Raw genomic sequence first — 20,189 nt, forward strand, 5'->3', positions numbered from 1 at the left:
ACTTCTTAATAAAACTCAAGGCTCAGTTGTGCCCACATCTGTGAAGTAACTGCTATACGTGATGAAGGTATTGTTTGCCAATTCTATCTTGATAATTACATCGCAGCATGCTTCTTCCACGACTAACAATCTCATGTCGTGGGTTTATCTTCGTCTCTCACCAGTCACCACTAGACTCTGCTGCTGCTGCTGAGTCTCCTGTTCTTCAGGTATTAGAGTAAATCTTGGCATGTCTAGGTGCCACAACATTATCTGAGACTCAGAACAGTCAGAAGTGACGCCCTTAAGCTTGTTTTCACCTTCCACGGCCATTTGATGTACAATCTGGATGAGATCCTGACATCACCAAAAAAATATCGTCAGGGAATTATCATGGAGAATCATAACTGTTGTAATACAATCACTATTGTGGGGCTCAAATGACAAACCTGAGTAGCGCCTGCTGATGAGTTTCTCCTGACGAGTGATCTTCCTGAATCCCATAGGATTGAGCTCCTGAACCCAATTCCAGAGATGTTTATTTTCAGAGGTTCAGAGCTTGAGTTCCTGTTTGTGCTGGTATCTGCCGCGTCCAGGGAGGTGGAGGTTCTTTTTGTTCCATTAGTGCTTGAATCCTTTGAGTACCCGCCTGTGATTTGTGATGAGTTGCAGGTTGGTCCCTCTTCTGTTATCACAAACTCTCGCCACCGTCGTCTGCTACAACTCGCCGCTGCTGCGAGTCGCTGCCGCCGGCCGCCGCTGCCGGCTGCCGCAACAAGTTGCCGCGCCAACGCCGGACGCTGACACCGCCAGTCCGTTCCGTCGATCTGGACGACGACGCACGCACCATGGCAAGAGGAGACCGCCACCATGCACGCACGTTGACACACAGAGTAGATAAATTCATTGGCTCGCATCTTCTTGACAAAAAAAATGAGATTGTTTCTCTCAATAGGAATATTGTATGATGTAATCCACGTCCAACATTATAAATGAGGTATATGGTCCCAGTACAAGTGAAAAAAAAGTCGTATTGCAAATATGCTTGATTTGTCACTCTTCAAAATTTAATTTCTTAACAGCCTGCTGTGATGTGGCAGCTCGATCAACTCCTAGTAAGAGATTTGTATATCCTCCTTGGATATAAGGAGCGCCCACTATAGAAGAATTGCCATACATATTCATGTATGGCATTACGGTATTAGCATATCCACTTTGGATCAATTGAGCAGCCATGGACGAAGATTGCACATACACATCATTTGCAAAGTCTGGCAATGTCTTGTTAGCATCAATGCTACCATCATGAAGATCCTATATAGCAAAATATGAATCTGATTATAACTTGTTGCATGTAAGAAAATCAAATATGAAAAGTGAATATAGTCTAAGGCATATGGCTTACGGTAAATTGCTCTAGATTTGCATCCTCATGTCGTCTATTTTCCACTGCATTTGTTGTATCTTGTCCTATTTTCAAACATATGAAGTTAATTATAATAGCCAAGAACCAGGAAAATATGCTAGAATTGATAGGATCAGTACCTTTCTTTTTACCACTTTTCTTTTTCTTCCCTTTATTCTTTTCAAAGGAGATGGTCCCTCTTTTGTTCTTTGGGCCTTTTACCACCCGAGGGATTCTAAATGATATTTTGCCACTGAATGTGTCTGCTGTAGCGCAATCAGCTGAAACTAGAGGAACCTCATCGTCTTTTTCTTGCATGTTGCTTATAGAATTATCTGCTTCCAAGTCCAACTTATCTATGGCATTCTCCAAATCATCAAGTAGTTCTTTCGACAATGAACACTTCAATGCAAGAGATGTTGCCTTTTGTGAGATACGTGCAGCACGAGTGTTCAAACTTTCCTTCTCATATTCTTGTTTCTCAATACAAAACCCTCTCTTTGCATATTTTTTTCCATCTATTCAATATATATTGTGATGGCAATATGAAAACATCATTTACATTGAAGACTTTGAGGGCATGCTTGCACAATATACCTATAAAATATGGATGTCATACTCCATCAGTTTGTATTAGAAATTATACTATTGCAATTGACTTTGAGGATACATACCTATACCTATAGATTCGTACTTTCGGCATGCACATTTAATGGTAATATCTTCTTAATTGAATACGACCGTTGCTCCATAATCAGAGTACATATGTGTAACCGTATATGTTAAGATTGATCCATTAGTGTCTAACAATTTACAAGAGAATAAAAATTGTTCTTTAAATTCTTCCTCAAATTCTTTATACATCCTACCTGTATATGACTCAGCAGCAGTCTTCAATAGAGGACAATTTGGGATGTAAGTAACTGGGCTCTTTCGACGTGATTCAAAATCTTCATTCCTCATTTTTACAAAGGCTACTGGAAACCTTCTCACACTCTACAAGGAGTTCTGAAAGACCCAGCTTCCTACGAAATCTTTTCTTAAATACGTTATTCATACCTTCACTTCTTTGAGTAGAGTTTGTATCAGGTGTAAATGAGTCCCGATACACAGCAGCCCACTTGGTTCTTAAGTCATATAGGTTTAACATCCACTCATTGTCCTCAAGATTGTACTCACGCAACAATTCATTCCATTTCTTGTTGAAGTAAAATTCTGATCTATCTTCATAGACACATCTCTTAAAATCGGGAAGAAACTTCTCGGGATGCTTTTGAATTACATGACCTAGATGTTTAGCAGCATTTAGATAAATATGCCACAAACAAAGACGATGGCTTGTATTCCGGAATACATAAGCAATTGCTCCTGCCATGGCTGCATCTTGATCAGTGAAAATTGTACTAGGATGCTTGCCTGACATTGCTGTTAGAAAGGTTTCAAAAAGCCAAACAAATGACTCAATAGTCTCGTTAAACAATAAAGCAGCCCCAAAAATTATGATATGCATGTGATGGTTCGTTCCAAGGAGAGGAGCAAAAGGCATTTCAAACTTATTAGTCTGAAGGTGTCAAAAGACACAACATCACCGAAACACGCGTAATCCATGATAGATTGACCATCTGCCCAAAAAAAAATAGCCATCCTAACATCTTCCTGATCTATTTCAATGGCATAAAAAAGCTGGATCCTCTATCAGCTTATTTTTCAAGTATTCCAACAGTATTTGTGCATCATTGGACTCTAAATACTTCTTGCGTTGTCGACCAATCTCATTATTGCAATCAATTTATGAGAATGGCACTTTGTCAGCTCCACCATAAAATTGCACCATAAACTCAAACACCTAGGATGGCTTCATCCCGCCCTCCCTCATCTGGGCAATCATCTTCCTATCTGCTTCTTCAACACTTCTTTGGGATCTCAATTTCTGCCTTTTATTTGGACTAGCAAGGTAATGGTTGTGATCAAGTACAACCTTTTATACTGTTCAAACCCCCTCCCTGCTCATACTAAATTGAACACGAGCATTGCAACCAGTCCTTGTAGTACTCTTTGATGATGATTTATTTTTTCGATAACCTTGGCTGCTGCGAACTATATGTTTGTTAGAGATAGTACCATCTTCTCGTTTCTTTGTGTCACTCTTTCTAATACTAAATCCAACATTGCCTGCATAGGTGTTGTATATATCAAAAGCTGCTTTTTCAGATTCAAAAGACATTCCAATTTCAGGAACGATCAGAGTTTGTGTAACTTTATCAGCCGCCTGTTGTCTAATCAATGGAGGATTAAAAGTGCATTACAACCAAATAAAACATTGTGATCATATTTGAATTTCTCATTATCTGGTGTTTCATTCAATATTGCTTCTGCAGTGATGGACTCGGTGCTTTGAACGACCTAGCATGTGCTCACAAATTAGTACTAGGTGGAGGATGCGTATCATCAAATCGCAGAAGAAAAATAGGCAATAACTATACCTGTGTTATCTGTTGCCCTTCGTCTCCAAGGCACCCAAGGACACCGTCATGCACAATAGGGACCAACAAGGGCATCGGATGAGAAAAGGTCACCGTGGCGGACTCGTCTTCGTGTGGTCCTCCTGCCATGGTGCGTGCGTCGTCCAGATCGACGGATCGGAGTGGCGGCGGCCGGCGGCAGCGACTCGCAGCAGTGGTGTGGGGGACCACGATTAGAGGCACCATAATCGAGGTACTAAAATCATCCTAAAAATACAAACACATATTAGACAACTGAGTCCACGAAGGCCTACGGACTTCTTCCAATCTAGAAGAAAGGAAAGGACTCAAAGAAGCACAGCACGCGGCCCATCCGCACCCCCCTCGGACCCGCGGGGTGATCTCCGTCTCGCTCGAGGGCTCCCATCGAGACCCTCGAGCGCGCCCTGCGTCTCCACCTCGCTCGAGGGTATCGAGCCTACCCTCGGGGAGGCGAATCGTCTCCGCCTCGCTCGAGGGTAGCGAACCTATCCTCGAGCGGGACGAATCGTCTCCGTCTCGCTCGAGGCCACCCCTCGACGAAAAGGACAAACGGCCCTTCCGCTCACCCGCCCGTCGTATGGAGGCATTAAATGCCAACAACTCCTCCACAACGCCAACATTAGACGGCGTCAGGCCGCCATTCCCCACAGTGGCTGTGACCGGAGTCCCGTCCGCCAACTCCGGTCACTGCTCCGCCATCCCGGACGCTGTGGCAACACTGTGGGAACCTACGACGCGGTACGAGACATGCTCGGCACAGCTCTCGTTACTATTCTGTCAACTTCTGCTGTCCGGACTCCACCTCACCACACCAACGGCCCCGGACCCGTCCCCTGCTCGGGAAGGGATCCGGCATCGTCACGTGTCCCCCAAGGAGGGATGCTCAGCACTAGCAGCCGAACCTCTCCCCTCGAGGGGTCCGGGACCTCCACATGACTCCCGGACCCCCATAGCGCACGCGCTAGCACTCCACCCAGGGGGGCCCGGGACCGCCACATGCCCCACTACCGCTGGCGCACATATATATGCAAGATCCTGGCCTGCAGGGCCCACGGAACGCCGCCACGCCACACCTGGAAGACAGTACACCCTATAACGACGACCACGCCGCCTGCTGGGGCTGTCAGGACGCCGGCGCGATCTCCGCAAGGCCAAGGACGATGCCCAGGACGACTGCCACGCCCGACGCCATGCCCACAGTGTACTTCCCACAGTGCACGACCACTACACCCCGCGATTCGGGGAAAAGACGACGACTTCCACGATCCCCTACGCATGTACACAGTCCCTCCTTGTGTCTATAAAAAGAGGAGGCATGTTTCCTTTAATGGGGTCGCGGTCGGCTCATTCGGTAGGACATAACGTTTCGTACTACTAGCAGAGGACACACGCTCCTCTGAAATCCGATATTGGCACTCGGCTCAATCAACTCCTTCTCTAGCAGAGACTTGGGAGTTTCCCTCCCTCTCTCGCCTCGCTCGTACCCCCTACTACAGGCACCTCCGGTGCAAGATAGTACAGTGCTCTCGCACACACTTTTGCTGGACGTATGGCCCCACGGCCGGAATCAGGATAAACCCGTGTGTTACTGTATTGTCTCTTGCATCTACATCTAGAACGAGGAACACGCAGCATCATCACTGGTTGGATCCGGACTGCTGGGTCAGGGCACCGACAGGTGGCAGCCGGCGGCGGCGACTCGCAACGGCGGCGAGTTGTAGCAGACGACAGACGGCAGCCTGATAATGCCGGCCCTAACATATGTGCGTGCGTCGATGGCGAGAGTTTGTAACGGGCCGGCCGAGCGACGAGCCGAGCGGAGCGCGTGCACCGGCGCGAGCGAGCGCTCCCTCACGGGGGCGTCTATATGTCGCTTTATGCGACTCCACGTGATCACGTCGCAGAAAGTCTGGGGCGCGCCCCGCGCCTCGCGGGAGCGGAAGCTGGGGCCCGGTCCATTAAGCTATCGTTTGAAGAACATTTGATTCCAAAGTGATTTGTTTCAGGTTAGATCCAAAACATTTCAGTGTTCCTAAAAATATTTGTGTGTGTACAAGAAAAGTTCGATTGTAAAATATTGTTAGACAATTTGGAAAGGTTCTAAATGTTTGAAACTTTTCAAATTGTTCCGAAACATTTCAGATTTGTACTGAAACATTAGAACATTTCGAAAAGTTCTGATTAAATGTTGTTAAACAATTTAAAATTTTGGGAACATTTCAGATATGTTTGGAAAATATTTCAAAATTGCACTGGAACATTAGAACATTTCAAAAAATTCTAAATAAATGTTGAAACGATTAAAAACAATTCAGGTTTGTTCGGAAATATTTTAGTGTTCTGAAACATTTAGATTAGTTTGGGAACATCTCACAGTGTGCTGGAAAAAATATTCACAAAAAGTTCCCAAAAAATGCCGCTAAAAACTTCATAGTGTTCCGAATGATTAAAAATATTTTTAGATTTGTTTGAAAAACATTTTAGAATGTTTCGAAACATTTCAGATATATTTGGGAAACATTTGAAAATTCTTTTGGAACATTAAAACATTTCCAAAAGTTCTGAACACATTGTATTTGTTTGAAATCTATTTAGTTCTAAAACATTCAAGACTTTGTTTGGGAATATTTCAGAGTATTTCGGAACATTTTTTATTTATTTGGTAGCATCTCAGAATGTTCTAAAATATTGTTTACACAAAAAAGTTTCTGAGAAATTTTTGAGACAAAAAATTCTCAATAATGTGTTGTTAAACACTTTGTAATGTTCTGAATGATTAAAAAACTATTTCACATTTGTTTTGGAAACATTTTTAAAAGTTTAGAACATTTTATGATGTTCTTAATAATTAAAAATTACTCAGGTTTGTTTGGAAACATTTAGATCAGTTTGGGAACATCTCAGATTGTGGTGAAAAAGATATTTACAAGAAAACTTCCCAGTAAATAGTGTTAAACACTTCATAATGTTTTAAATGATTAAAAAATATTTCAGGTTTGTTCAGTGTTATCCTAAATGCTAAACGGTAAATAGTCAGTCACCTGCCGTTTAGCTCATTATCCGGGTAAAACGGATGTTTAAACAGGAAAAATGACCGTTTAAATGGTCGAAATAACCAATTAAACGGAAATGATATACCACTGTGCACTGTGTAAATGGGTTAAACAACCGTTTAGGCGAATAATGGGTTTGTTTGGAAATCATTTCAGATTGTTCTGAAACAGTTTGTAAATTATTTCAAGATTGTACTGGAACATTAGAACATTTGAAAAAGTTCTGAATAGATGTAGTTAAACAGTTCAAAATGTTCCAGAATTATAAGTGTTGTTAAACACTTCAAAACGCTAAAATGATTGTACAATAGAATTGGGGGGAAGCCTTCTACGACACAACGACGTGCAATAGCGCGCGTGGAATAAATGCCTGGTACCTAATGCATGAAGGCAAAAACCAAAGCAAATTAAAGAAGTAAAAATAGTATTAGAAGAAAGAAACAAGAATCATACATGTCATTTGTCCAACCTAATCAATTATCAAAATTAAAATGATGGTGAAATGAGATCTGTGAATCTCGTATCACCCCTACATAGAAAACCGAGAACCGAAGAGTTGGCGAATAGATACGATAACATGTGTAATGGAAAGTGGAATAGTAGGCCGGATAAAAAAAAGACAACGCCACTGTCCAGCACACAGCGGAACGCCCGAACAGCACAGCGGACGTGCGCTTGTTGGCTTCTGCGACGGAAAAAAATTGGGTACAGCAGGGCTGTACAGTTCCATCCGTGCAGCCCTGCCCCGATAGCTGCCACGTGGAGACTGAATCATTTTTTTTTTTGCGACGAGTGGAGAACTGGAGACTGAATCATCGGATGGAACGGGTCGTGAGGGAGGGGGGCTTCTATTTCTAGCGCCCGCGAGGAACCGCGCTGCCATCGCAGAAGGGCGGCTGAGCTCCGCCCCGTCCTTGCTCCCCCGCCTCGCCCGCCTCTCGTGTCGCGGAGAAATCGAACGTGATTAGCCCCGGTAATGGTTTGGGTTAAAATAGGTTTAATGGATTGAGTTTTGATATGGATTGTGTTTGGGTGGATCCAAATGGGTTGTATTGGCTAGTGGGGTGAGGTGGAGTTGGTTCTATATAAATATAGATTGGAGTGGATTGGGGTGGGCTGAAATATATTCTTTATGTAAAACAGTATGACTATATATAAATGTCGATCGCGTAAGAGCCGGACCCTAAAAATAAAACCTCGCGTTCACATTATAAAATTTTATCAAAATTGTCTGAAATTTGTTGAAGATGATTCAGTATGACTAGCAGCTACTTTATGCAAAATAGTGTGGCTAGGATTACACGCGTGCCCCACGTCAAGAGCCGGACTCTAGAAATAAAAACTCGTGTTCACACTATAAAATTTTATCGAAATTGACTGAAATTTATTGTAGATGACTCAGTATGACTAGGAGCTACTCTATGCAAAGCAGTGTAGCTAGAACTACACGTGGGTCCCACGTCAAGAGCCGGACGCTAGATATAAAACATCGCGTCCACACTATAAAATTTTATCGAAGTTAACTGAAATTTGTTAGAGATGACTCGGCATGACTAGCAGCTACTTTGTGCAAAACAGTGTGGCTGGAATTATACGTGGGTCTCACGTCAAGAGCCGGACCCTAAAAACAAAACCTCGCGTTCACACTATAAAATTTTATCGAAATTAATTAAAATTTGTTGAAAATGGCTCAATATAACTGACAGCTACTCTGTGTAAAATGGTGTTGCAAAATCTACACTATAAATTCTTTTTAGGAAACAGGTTCTTATTGGGTTGTAACTATAGTTTGGCTAATAGTTTATTACATCATGAGCTAAAATGTTTGGATTGGATTGGTTTATGGTGGTGGTGGTTTGGAGTGATATGAGTAATATTAATTTCTCTAATAAGAATGGATTAGTGTGGATATAGTTTGGTTTCTAACCCATTTGCAGGGCTAAACGTGATCGTTTCGGTGTGATCTCAGCGAGTCAGCGGCTCGGGCGCCCTGGCATGATGTCAATTGTCATTCCCAAAGCTTCTGATCTTACGTTTCAAAGTTCAAACTATGTTGTACACCGTTGATGGCTTGGTTGTTGCTACCATTGCTGCATGGTCGTTGCTTATGTGGATGCTTTGTTGGCCTGCTTAGAGCTCAGTTCAACAGTGTCAATTAAGATGCGTACGGAGTAATAACTAGTAACAATTTTCTGTTAAATCTTTTTTAGAAAAACCTATTATATTTTAATCTAGGCGAATGTTATCTGCCTACTGCCATGGTGGCTGGGTATGCGCAGCAGAGCACCACTGATTGCAGTTACGGACAATCTAAAGTTCATTTACTGATGCAGTTTTGCATGAACTGATCAGTTAGGCACAAGCATTTTCCTTTCTGTGAAGCTAACATGACAGTACGCAGTTGGAGTTCAAGGCGTCTATCTGCATTTAGTAATTGCATCTTTTCAAGAACAGAGAATTCGTGCAACTCGGCAACATTTAAGTTGAGCTGCAAGCAATGCAGTTAGCATGAAAAGTTCTATTGCACTTTGATGCCGACAGAGAATTCGTTGTCTCGCAGGACACCGTCGCCTTCCGGCCGTTCTCGGCACGCTCGCCTCTCCTTCCGCGTGCTGGCGTCCTCCTGAAGGTCCGGCATCGCTTGGCGCGGCGGCGAAGGCCCTCCGCCACCGCTGCTCTCCAGCCCGAAACGTGCGCGCTGTGCGTCGCGGTAAGCTCCGATGCCGTCCGCCACGGGGACGAGGCCGGCGACGCGGAGGCTGCGCTCCGCCACGACGGACCTCGCAGCGTCGGTCGTGTTGCAAATCCTCTTGGTGGCCCTGGCCACAGCCCTCAGGAGGATGCTGCCCGAGTCCCCGTGGCCGTGAGCCCGTGAAGCTCGCGCGCCATGCCGCTCGACGCGGCGCGCCGGCGCCGGATGCAGCACGGCGCCACGCCGTACTCCTTCTGGAGTTCTCGACGCCAGGGCGGTTCTGATCAGTGGCGCGCGTTAACTGAAGGAAGCAACCAACCAAATCGATACTCGAGAGGCTTCAAATCCTCCGAGTCTACGAACCTTTATCGACCAAATGCCACGCGAGACTTCCCTATGCCTGCTGATGATCGAACACGCGGTAACCCTGTCCCTTTTGATCCGTCACGAGGCATCTCTCCTGAAATGTTGCAAGTCAGTTTTCTGACATGCCTGATCCTGAACGCAAGTCATTTCCTGAATATAATCCGATTTGCAGGAATGTAGCTTAATTTGGTTTCCGTGCACATTGCATGCGTCCCCACTGAATTGTTACTGTCAATTTGCTCGAAACCTAACTTCTCAGAAGAGAAGTTGCGCGCCGGTTGTATGAAAGTCTCCATTCCTGAATGCAATGCAACTCAATACTTGTTCGATACCTGAATACAACTGAAAGTCTAGTCACTTCCTGAATGAAACGGCATCGCAAGATTGCAGTCTTATTTTGGTAACCGACAGTACTCCCTCCATTTTTTAATAGACGTCGTATTTGGTTTCTGAAAAAAGTTAGAAATAGATGTTTGGTTTCAAATAAGCCACCTATTTATAAGTCGGGTGACTTAAAACCAGTGACTTATAAATCAGAGGTGTTTGGTTGTAAGTGACTTATATAATTGTATTTCTTCTTTTTCACTCCCTCTCGGCCCCCCCACTCTCTCTCTCCTGCCGCACCGCCCTCCTCCTGCGTCATTCCGCCACTGCTGGTTCCTCCTGCGCCGCTCCGCCATCGCCGTCGGCCTCCTCCTGCACACCCTCCACCCTCCTCCCTCCCTCCTCCCGCCCTCCCTCTACGCCTTCACCGCCCCTCCTCCCCTGCCCTCCCTTTCCTCGCCTCCACCGGCCCTTCGCCCCCTCCCTCCCTCCTTCTCGTGGGTCCATGGCGGCGGTGGCTGCCATGACGGAGGCCGGAGATCCGGTCCATAGCGGCCGCGAGAGGTGGCGCCTCGGCTCCTCCGCCACACCGATCCGAGTTCGCGCGGCGCGCGGCGGCCGGATCCGGCGTGAGGAGCGGCCGGTGGCGCAACGAGCTGCGGCCAGTTCGGGAGGGAGGTTGGGAGGGGCGGTGTGCGGAAAAGGGGTACTTATAAGTTTTAAGCAGGAGTGGAGCTACTTATTGCTTATAAGTTGGGATGACTCATAAGTTGGTAGTGTTTGGCAAAATAAGTCATTTTTTTCACTTTTTGACTTATAAGAGGTGACTTATTTGAAACCAAACAGGACTTTAGTTTACTTGGCACCGTGAGTGGGCAAGCGTTAGCGTGGGGCCGTGAGTGCTGTGGATGGATTTGCATGCCGGCATGTAGAATTGAGGCCTTGTTTAGATGCATAAAGTTTTGGGTGTAAAGCACTATATCACTTTCTTTTGTATTTGGTAATTATTGTCCCACCATGGGTTAACTAGGCTCAAAAAATTCGTCTCGCAAATTATAGCCATGGGTTAACTAGGTTTAAAAGATTCGTCTCGCAAATTATAGACAAACTATATAATTAGTTATTTTATTTAGCTATATTTAATACTTTATGCATGTTAAAAGATTCGATATGATGGAAAATCTTGTAAAATTTTGTAATTTTGAAGGGAACTAATATAAACAAGGCCTGACTAGTTGGAGTATTAATCGAGGTCAGAATTAATCGGAGGGCAGAGAATTTAACCACCTCCTTGGTCTGTGTAGCCAAGGCAAATACTACATTAAAAAAAACGGAGGGAGTAGAGTCTAAATAGCACGGTCACGTCAAATCTATCTTTTATCTTATTATTTGGTAAACAAACGGAGCATTCACATTCACTCTCAAGGCTTATAAATTCTCACATTAATCGAAGAAAAATAGAAAAATAAAAATTACCCACAACTGCCATTACGATAAAAATTAGCCTAAAATACCCCTATGCCTAACTAAAAATCACCCACCAATGCCATTATGAAAAATTAAATATAAAATACCATTTAGCTATGCATCAGTTACAAATATATACTATTAATAAAAACTAAAGCTAACAACAATCAATCAAAATAAAATAAAAATAAGAATAATTATCTGTATAATATTATTAAAGCTCAACAAATCAAATTGTTATTATAGGTAGATCATAGTTGAATTGTTTTAATCAACAATAAGACATAATTTACAATAATAAATAGGATGATGTATGATAAAAAAATAGTATAACATTTAAGTAAGGATATAACGATATGCAAATTTTTGAATCTTCAATACTAGCCACGCAAATGTGCGGGCTATACGCCTAGTTATCTTTTTATTTGGCCAACAAACGGAGCCTCCATGTTCGCTCTCAAGGCCTAAAAATTCTCACATTAATTGAAAAAATAGAAAAATAAAAATTACCCACCAATGCCATTACGATAAAAATTAGCCTAAAATACCCCTGTGTCTAATTAAAAATCACCCACCGATGCCATTATGAAAAATTAAATATAAAATATCATTTAGCTATGTATCAATTACAAATATATATACTACTAACAAAAACTAAAGCTAACAACAGTCAATCAAAATAAAATGAAAATAAGAATAATTATCTGCATAATATTATTAAAGCTCAACAAATCAAATTGTTATTATAGGTAGATCATAGTTGAATTGTTTTAATCAACAATAAGACATAATTTATGATAATAAATAGGATGATGTATGGTAAAAAAAATAGTATAATCTTTAAGTAAGAATACAACGATATGCAAATTTTTGAATTTTCAATACTAGCTGCGCAAATGCGCGGGCTATACGCCCAGTTCATAGAAAACGTCATACTAATAATATTTCAAGGAATACCACAGAGCTCCCCGCATGCTTAAGCGGAATCCCTGCTTTGTCAATTGTTTGGCCATGAACGTGCTACTCAGTTGTCTGAAGTCTGAAATTTCAACGCATGTAACTTTCTGAATAAAATCACAGTGCAAGATTACAACATATTTTGATGTGCCGCCAGTGTGCGAATACCGTACTTTCTTCTGAAGTGGTAGCTACTAGCGAGTGGTGCAAATATTCCGTTAATACACTTGAAGGGTTCTTTTGAACAATACTGACCTTTGTTGTTTGTAACTCAGGAGAGGACTGGTGAGTGGTGACATTGCAAGTCTAATTTAGCAACTGCACTACTCCTTGTTTTTTTGAGCAACCTGCACTACTCCTTGTTGTGTACCAATGCAAGCACACCAATGTTTGCCTTCCTCGTCATCACTCATCAATCCCTTTCGTCCCACTCGTAGGGCAAGATGCAGAAAACCAGCAACAGTGTCAATTAATTTGTGGTTCGGCAAGTAATTGGTATTCCACTATTTAAAAACAAGTAATAATGATGGGCAAGATGCTCACAATCTGATCTAATGTTAAAATCAGGTATGAATCGAATCTAGGCAAGATGAAACAGCAATGATGATAGAACACAGCAGCAATGCAACTTTAGACATTGTTGGGATATGCTAGTATACACGTATACAGTATACACGTTATTCTTCTATTCTTCTATACAGTATACACATTATGCAGTGACAATTAGTGTAGTTGCCAATAACACAGTGATACTATGCCGGAATGATGATTCGGCTCTATCATTGCCCCGTTTGGATCACTCGTAGCACAAAATAGAATCTTCCATACATGGTGTACTAAATGAAGTTTATTTGCAAAATCTTTTTAGGGATGGGTGTAACTTTTCGCGATGAATCTAATGACGGTAATTAATCCATGATTAGTAACAATAATACTATAGTAAACATCCTCTAATCGTGCGGTCTAAGACCTCATTAGATTCGTCTCACGAAGTAGCGCAAGGGTTGTGGAGTTACTTTTGCAATCTGCTTCCATTTAATACTAGTAATTAATGGTCAAAGTTTGTGCTACTCCTAGGGTAGCACAAACCAAATAGGGCCCATATGTGTGGTCACTAAATATAACATCTAGAACTTTCTGAATACAACATCTATTGTTAAAAATAACAATGCATACTTGAGAAGGTTCTAGAATAATTTGGAAATGGCAAGAGAGAGGAGTTGCCATGCTTCATGGGAAGATAATACCTGTCTAGAATTAGATAATTTGCATAGTTGGATAAGGATGGGGAAAATTCTAGAGATAGATATTTTGTAAAAAAAAATAGTGTGAAAATTGCCATATTGCATCACCACAACACCAATGAGCACCTATAAATAAAGGTGCTCTTCTTCCCTCTTTTCATACCATGACATAAGTAGGAGGTAGCATGATAGCCATATAGTGTAGTTGTTCCATGGTAGAATAGCCATATAAAGAGTACAAGAGTCTTATGTTATACTAATTTATAGTGAATAAAGATTTGAGTTCTCTTATATACAGTTGGTCTCCCGTGTTCGTATCTAGGTGAAGGTCTCATCGGTGTAGTGTGGTTATAGGGTCCGAGAAGAAGTGTGCCACACCACCTTGGTACCGCTTCTTGAAAGTTGGTGGGGCACCGCTTTCGCAACAATTGGTATTAAAGCAGGTCAGTCAGGGACCGTTATTAGGAGGAGTTTGTGGTGAGTGCGGTTGACAATGGCTGAGTACCGCGAGTAGGTATTCGAGGGAACCCTATTTAGAGATTCGGCCAGAGGTGTAACACATAGTAGGATTCGGTTGGTGGAGGAGTTGAAGGGACACAGTGGTTTAGACAGGTTCAGGCCGCCTTGGGGCGTAATGCCCTATGTCCTATGTGGTTTCTAGTTGTTCCTTGGTTAGGTCTGAAGGAGTTGATTCCTTTACGTGTTGCCTTTATATCCTATTTAGGTTTACTGCTTTAGGTCTGAAGGAGTTGATTCTGGCCAATGCTCTTGGTATGAAGCGGATGATTTGCTGCATCAACATGGTACTTCTACTATTTGTATAATGTATAATTGTATCTAATTCACAACCTGTAGCAACTAGTAGTTGTACATTCTGCTATTGTTGATAATTACATTTTGAAAATTCAAATGGATGCCATCACCCCCAAGTACTCCTAGGAACGGTACAACACAATTGTAGAGCATGTGCGGTCCTTCCTGCAGAAGATTGGGTTTGACCCAGCATTCGTGACCATTTCGGGATTGGACGGGGATATTGACCATGAGGTCAGACAACATGGTCTGGTATGAGGGCCTGCCCCTCCTTGATGTGCTGGGCAAGATGGAAGATCCCAAGATCTTAGTGGACAAGCAGCCCCTGCGCCTTCCCCTTATATGCATATATAAGATTGGCGGGGTAGGCACCATCTGCAGACTGGTGAACTGAAAGCTAGGATGATGGTGACCTTTGGGCCCACCATCCTTGAGGGGAAAGTGACGTCGATGGAAATGCACCATGAATCCGTGTAGATGGCTCTGCCGGGGGACATCGTTGGGGTTAATACCCAGGGAGTGGCGTTAAAAGGACTTGAAGCATGTATTTGTGGCATAAAACTTTAGATGTGACCCTGCCAGAGAGGCTACCAGCTTCATTGCTCAAGTCAAAATCTTTCCTAGCGCCAATCCCATGAGAACTCGCAGAGGCTACACCACACTTATGCACTGTCACACCCGCTAGTGTCATGTAATGTTAACAGAGTTGCTTGAAAATATTAAACTTCCATCAATGGCGGTGTTAGAGGCAAACCCTGCATTCCTCAAGAATGGGTAGTCTGGGTTTGTTAAGATGGTTCCCACCAGACTATCGGTGGTAGAAGTTTTTTAGGACTGTCGGTCAATCAGACGATTTGTGATCCGGGATAGAGGCCATACGACGGGGTTTGGTACCGTACAGAGCGTGAAGAAGAAAGGCGATAAGGATAAGGATAACGGGTACCCCTGATACTGCCCATCAGAGTACTTAACCTCCTAGGTGACAGCCTAGGCGGAGGCACTGGGTAGTTGGACTCAGGACGAGGCCCAACTATCCGAGACGGCCCGACACGAAGGAAACGACCCGCGCCCCTCAAGAGGGCTCCTCCGTGCCCGATCGCCGTGAAGGGGCTCCGCCTCGCCTGACCCCTGCGGAGGGGTTCCGGCTTTCCCGACCCCCGCGAGGGGACGCCGTCTTCCCCAAAGAGGGGCCTGCTCGGCCCGCGACGACAAGATCCCGGGGAAAAAAGGATTTGTCCCATGGACATGATCCCGGGGAATCAGGGATGTGGTTACTCCACGCCCCTGTACGGACCGAAGTGAGTGATGAAGCAACCCGCGTCCTCCAGACGGCGGCATGGCGCGGCTGCGCCGCCTGACAATATCAACAGAGGACCTACAGATGTGCGTCGCGCTAGGACGTGCCGAGTCGCCGCGCCTCAAAGCTGACGACATGAGCCGCGCGGCGAGAATCCCGCGCCTCCCTCACCGCCAATACAGGAACAGTGCCGGTATGGGAGGCGGCCAACCTACTGAATCGGTCAAGATAGACCAGTAGAGCCTATCGTAGACCATAGGTAGTAAATAGGTGGTAGGCAGGGGACGGATGAATCGGACTCGAACCATTCCACTCAACCACACACGTACACACGCAACCCAGAGACTTGGACCCATGTTCCCTCTCTCGTCCATTTGTAACGCCTACTGCAAATCTGAGTGCAAGAGTACGAGCTCGAACTGGACGTAGGGACGTTCTGCCCGAACCAGTATAAACCTTGTGTCTTATCCTTGCACTACCATCTGAACCAGTGACGCGCGCATAAATTTACTAGTCGGTGATTCGGAACACCGACAAAACGAGACCCTGCTGTGTGACTGGTAAGACAGATAGCTCGTGTTGACAGAAGAGACATTTTTTTTATCTATCTTGTAGTTTGAGGCACCTGAGCTTAGTGACCATCCTCTTCTTGAGCTTGGTGTCCGTATTACCATAGTTGGAGTTACAGCAGTGATTAAGCCACGAACATGGCCTCACGTCGCTTCACAATTGCAACACAGTGTGAATCTCTCTGTTTTGATTCAATTATTTCGTATTTCTGCATGGGACTTTGTTTCGGAGAAACCATAAACCCATCATTGCCATCTGCATTACCTGTGCAGTGCTGTAGCCTGGTCTCCAGCGCCCCTCCACCGGGTACATGTCCAGCGACCTTGCTATCCTGCATTTGCAAAGCGCCATCTCCGACCGCATCGGTGCCCTCGCGCTTGGCTGACATGCTACCACGCCCGTATTTAATCCGCTAGACTGGTGTGCTGCACTCTGCCACCCATCGCTACTCCACCTACGACAAGTTTAGGACCCTCTTTGCTAAGGCTTCAAAAATGGCTCCTCCAAGGCACCAACAACTTCAACTTCAACTGGAGCCAAACCCGGCTTCACGGGAAATTCTATTCATCGCACGCGCAATTTCAGTCCCACATATTTGCAGAAGGCGGCGGTGGCCCGCCGAGCTATAGGAGTTGGGGAGGAAGGGGGTGGAGTGGCTGCCGACGAGCTAGGGGAGTGGAGAGGGTGGCCGAGGAGGGGGTGAAAGTGGGCGGAGCGGCCGGCAGCGAGGTCGCCGGCGGCCGAGGTGGTGGCGGGAGGCGACGGAGCTTTAGTGTTCTGGGCTCCATGGTCGCCGGATCTAAAGGAGGGAGCCGGAGGCGGCGACGGCCCGACGATGTTGGTGGTTTGGCCGGCGGAGGGCAAGGCGGTGCGGGAGCGCTGCCAATCGGGCAGGGCAGGAACTTCAGTGGGCGGTGCCGTCGGTGGGGGCGATGGTGAGCAAGGTGAGTGGCGGCGGTGGTGGAGGGCGGCGGCAGAGGCGCCGCCGGGGCCATGGGAGGCGGGGGAGCAATGTCAGAATAGAGGAGGAAGAAGAAGGAGTGCAGAGGAGGTGGGGGAGCAAGGTCAGAATAGAGGAGGAAGAAGGAGCCAGGGAGGCGGGGGAGCAAGGTCAGAATAGAGGCGGTGGCAGCCGTCCGCACCGACGGACCTCAGGGCGACCGTGCATATCCTCCACGTGGTCTCTGGAAAGCCGCCGGGGTATTGGGCGAGGGCGGCGTGTTGTTCGGTAATGTTCATTTTTTCTGTCGTTTGTTGTATGTTTTTTTACCACCAAAGGTCAGCTTCTCTACGGAAATTTTACCAGTCAGTCTTGTACTTCTGCGAAACGTCGGTTCCTGTATGCAAGCCACCTTTTGAATATATGACTTTGCAGGATCATGACTTACTGTGACGCTGAATGATTCCATAAGTCTGAATTTTTCTGAATTATTACGATCACCATATGTGAACGCTCTGTGACCCCTCTCTATAGTCACACCTGCTGTAAACTTTCCAGCCATTTTAAGACTTTCTAGGACTTCGGTTCCACATGAATTCTGGCGCAAGCTGCTCTGATTTTTTTTTTTGCTGGATGATTTGCAGATGTGTTGTCTGCCATACATGCACTGACGGCCATACAACAAGTCCTCAAATCCACTCACCGGGTCAGTTTATACATGTTGAACAAATTTTGTCAGTAACAGTACACAGTGAGGTACTGAGCATGTGACCATATGAGGGGTCAGTGGCGGAGGACGAAGAAAAATTAAGGTATGGCGAAGCCGATCATTATCAGAGGGGGAGAGAAAGAGTCTGTTCATATAATAACTGTATTGAGATCATATCATACGGCAATAGCAAGGTTTAGCATCAAGATCAGAATAAAAAGGTATGGTTGCTTAACTGTTGTTGCTTAGATTCTTCAACAGAGTGTTTTAACACTCGTATGGTTAACACGCATATGTTAAACAACACTTTCAGTATCAACAGTAGTTATCATTCAAACAAATATTGTCAAGATATACTGTGAAAAGTGAGGAAGCGAATGCATCCCTTGCACCGGAAAGCAATGTTGATAGCATCTGATGGCTTGAGGTCAAAGCTAATGGTGTCCTCTTCATCTCAAGTTTTTGCCGTCATGCATTTTTATCTCAAAACTATCTGATACGCTCCTGAGCTCAACTGCAAGGACAAATTAAAGCTCACATTTAATCACCACACAACAATAGCCCGGTACAAGTGACATGTAGCTAATGCTGACAAAGAAAAGTAGCTCAGTTCTCTTCCGCAGTGAACTTAACTCAGAGTGCGTGTACTCTGAAATCTCGTTCAAGAAAAGAGTTCGGGAAAGCACGGACAGTTACCAGCCTCGATGACGTTGGAGTCGACGAACTCCTCTCCGTTGGCGGCCGAGGCGTCGTCGCCGTCGGAGGACGAGCCGTAGCTGCAGCGAGCTCGCCAGCCGCCCCAGTCCTTCCTCCCAGATCGATGCAACTGCTTGCCTCCCAACACAACTCCTTCCCTCCTCCTCCCAGGACACGCCTCCTTGCTCTCCATGGCTCTCAGCAGTAGATAATGGAGCAGACTATAGGATTTGGGGACAAAGCTAGCAATGAGAGGATTGGGGACGGAGCAGCGACGGAATTGATTTGGGCTGGGGAAGAGAGAGAAGCTGCGTTGGGGAGGATGGGATTGGGGCATTGGGCTGGAGGAGCGCCTGTGGATGGATTTGGCTGGGCGGGAGCTCGAGCAGGAAGGGATTGGAGGAGAGCCTGTGGATGGATTTGGCTAGGTGGGAGCTCGAGCAGGAAGGGATTGGGGGTAGCAGCGTGCTCTGGCGGGAAGGGATCAGAGAAGGATGCGCCCGCTCGAGCGGAGATTTTGGGGTGCGGCGGCGGCGCGCTCGAGCGGAGATTTTGGGGTGCGGCGGCGGCGCGCTCGAGCGGGATTTCAGCAGCAGGTAGGGTTTGGTGGCAGCCGGAGGCGCGCGCGCGAAGGCAGGCAGCGGCTGTGGCGCGGAGGCATGGAGGCGGGGCGCGGAGGCACGGCGCGGAGCCTTCGGGGATCGGGGTCGAGCGGAGCTGCGGAGGGAGCGCCGGGAGCGCCGGGTGGAGCGGTGGAGGAGCCAAGGCCGACGCACCGCAGTTTCCTTGCTGTTCTCTTGTTGGGCTGGGCTGAAATGCAGGGGTACTAAAAATTTTTTTGGGCTTTAAGTATGGCGCGGGCCATAGCGAGCCATAACAGGCCCTCCGCCCCTGTGAGGGGTTAATTTGCTAAGTAGGATCTTGATTCTGTGCTCTGGGTGCCGCATGCTTCATGTGTGGAGAACTCTGGACTTTTGATCGATCAATTTTCCACGCGTTCGGAACAGACAAAACGATGGTGACCGTCTCAACTTGTAAAAGCAACACTTGCGCCTGGTTGAACTTAGAAGCTCCGTGCTGCACCCCCTGATTTTGTACTTACCTGCTGAGCTTATTGTTTATAGAGCTTGCAAAAAGCTTATGATTTAATGAAGTTGGTGGAGATCTGAAGAT

The 20,189-nt window shown here is 45.6% G+C and overlaps 2 protein-coding genes across 2 annotated transcripts; both read right to left on the bottom strand.

The window, feature by feature from the left end:
* Positions 1-11: 11 nt before the first annotated feature.
* Positions 12-17,034, bottom strand: LOC120709444 (probable glucuronosyltransferase Os01g0157700). Its single transcript, XM_039995071.1, has 4 exons — positions 16,936-17,034; positions 1,177-1,293; positions 429-614; positions 12-336 (listed from the first exon to the last, which is right to left on the bottom strand). The coding sequence occupies exons 1-4, from the start codon at positions 17,032-17,034 to the stop codon at positions 145-147; spliced, it is 594 nt and encodes a 197-aa protein (XP_039851005.1). The 3' UTR covers positions 12-144.
* Positions 17,035-18,544: 1,510 nt separating this feature from the next.
* Positions 18,545-19,726, bottom strand: LOC120705929. Its single transcript, XM_039990491.1, has 2 exons — positions 19,017-19,726; positions 18,545-18,834 (listed from the first exon to the last, which is right to left on the bottom strand). The coding sequence occupies exons 1-2, from the start codon at positions 19,351-19,353 to the stop codon at positions 18,770-18,772; spliced, it is 402 nt and encodes a 133-aa protein (XP_039846425.1). The 5' UTR covers positions 19,354-19,726; the 3' UTR covers positions 18,545-18,769.
* Between the last annotated feature and the right edge of the window lie 463 nt (positions 19,727-20,189).

The sequence above is a fragment of the Panicum virgatum genome, chromosome 5K (assembly GCF_016808335.1).
Source record: "Panicum virgatum strain AP13 chromosome 5K, P.virgatum_v5, whole genome shotgun sequence".
NCBI classification, from domain to species: Eukaryota; Viridiplantae; Streptophyta; class Magnoliopsida; order Poales; family Poaceae; genus Panicum; species Panicum virgatum.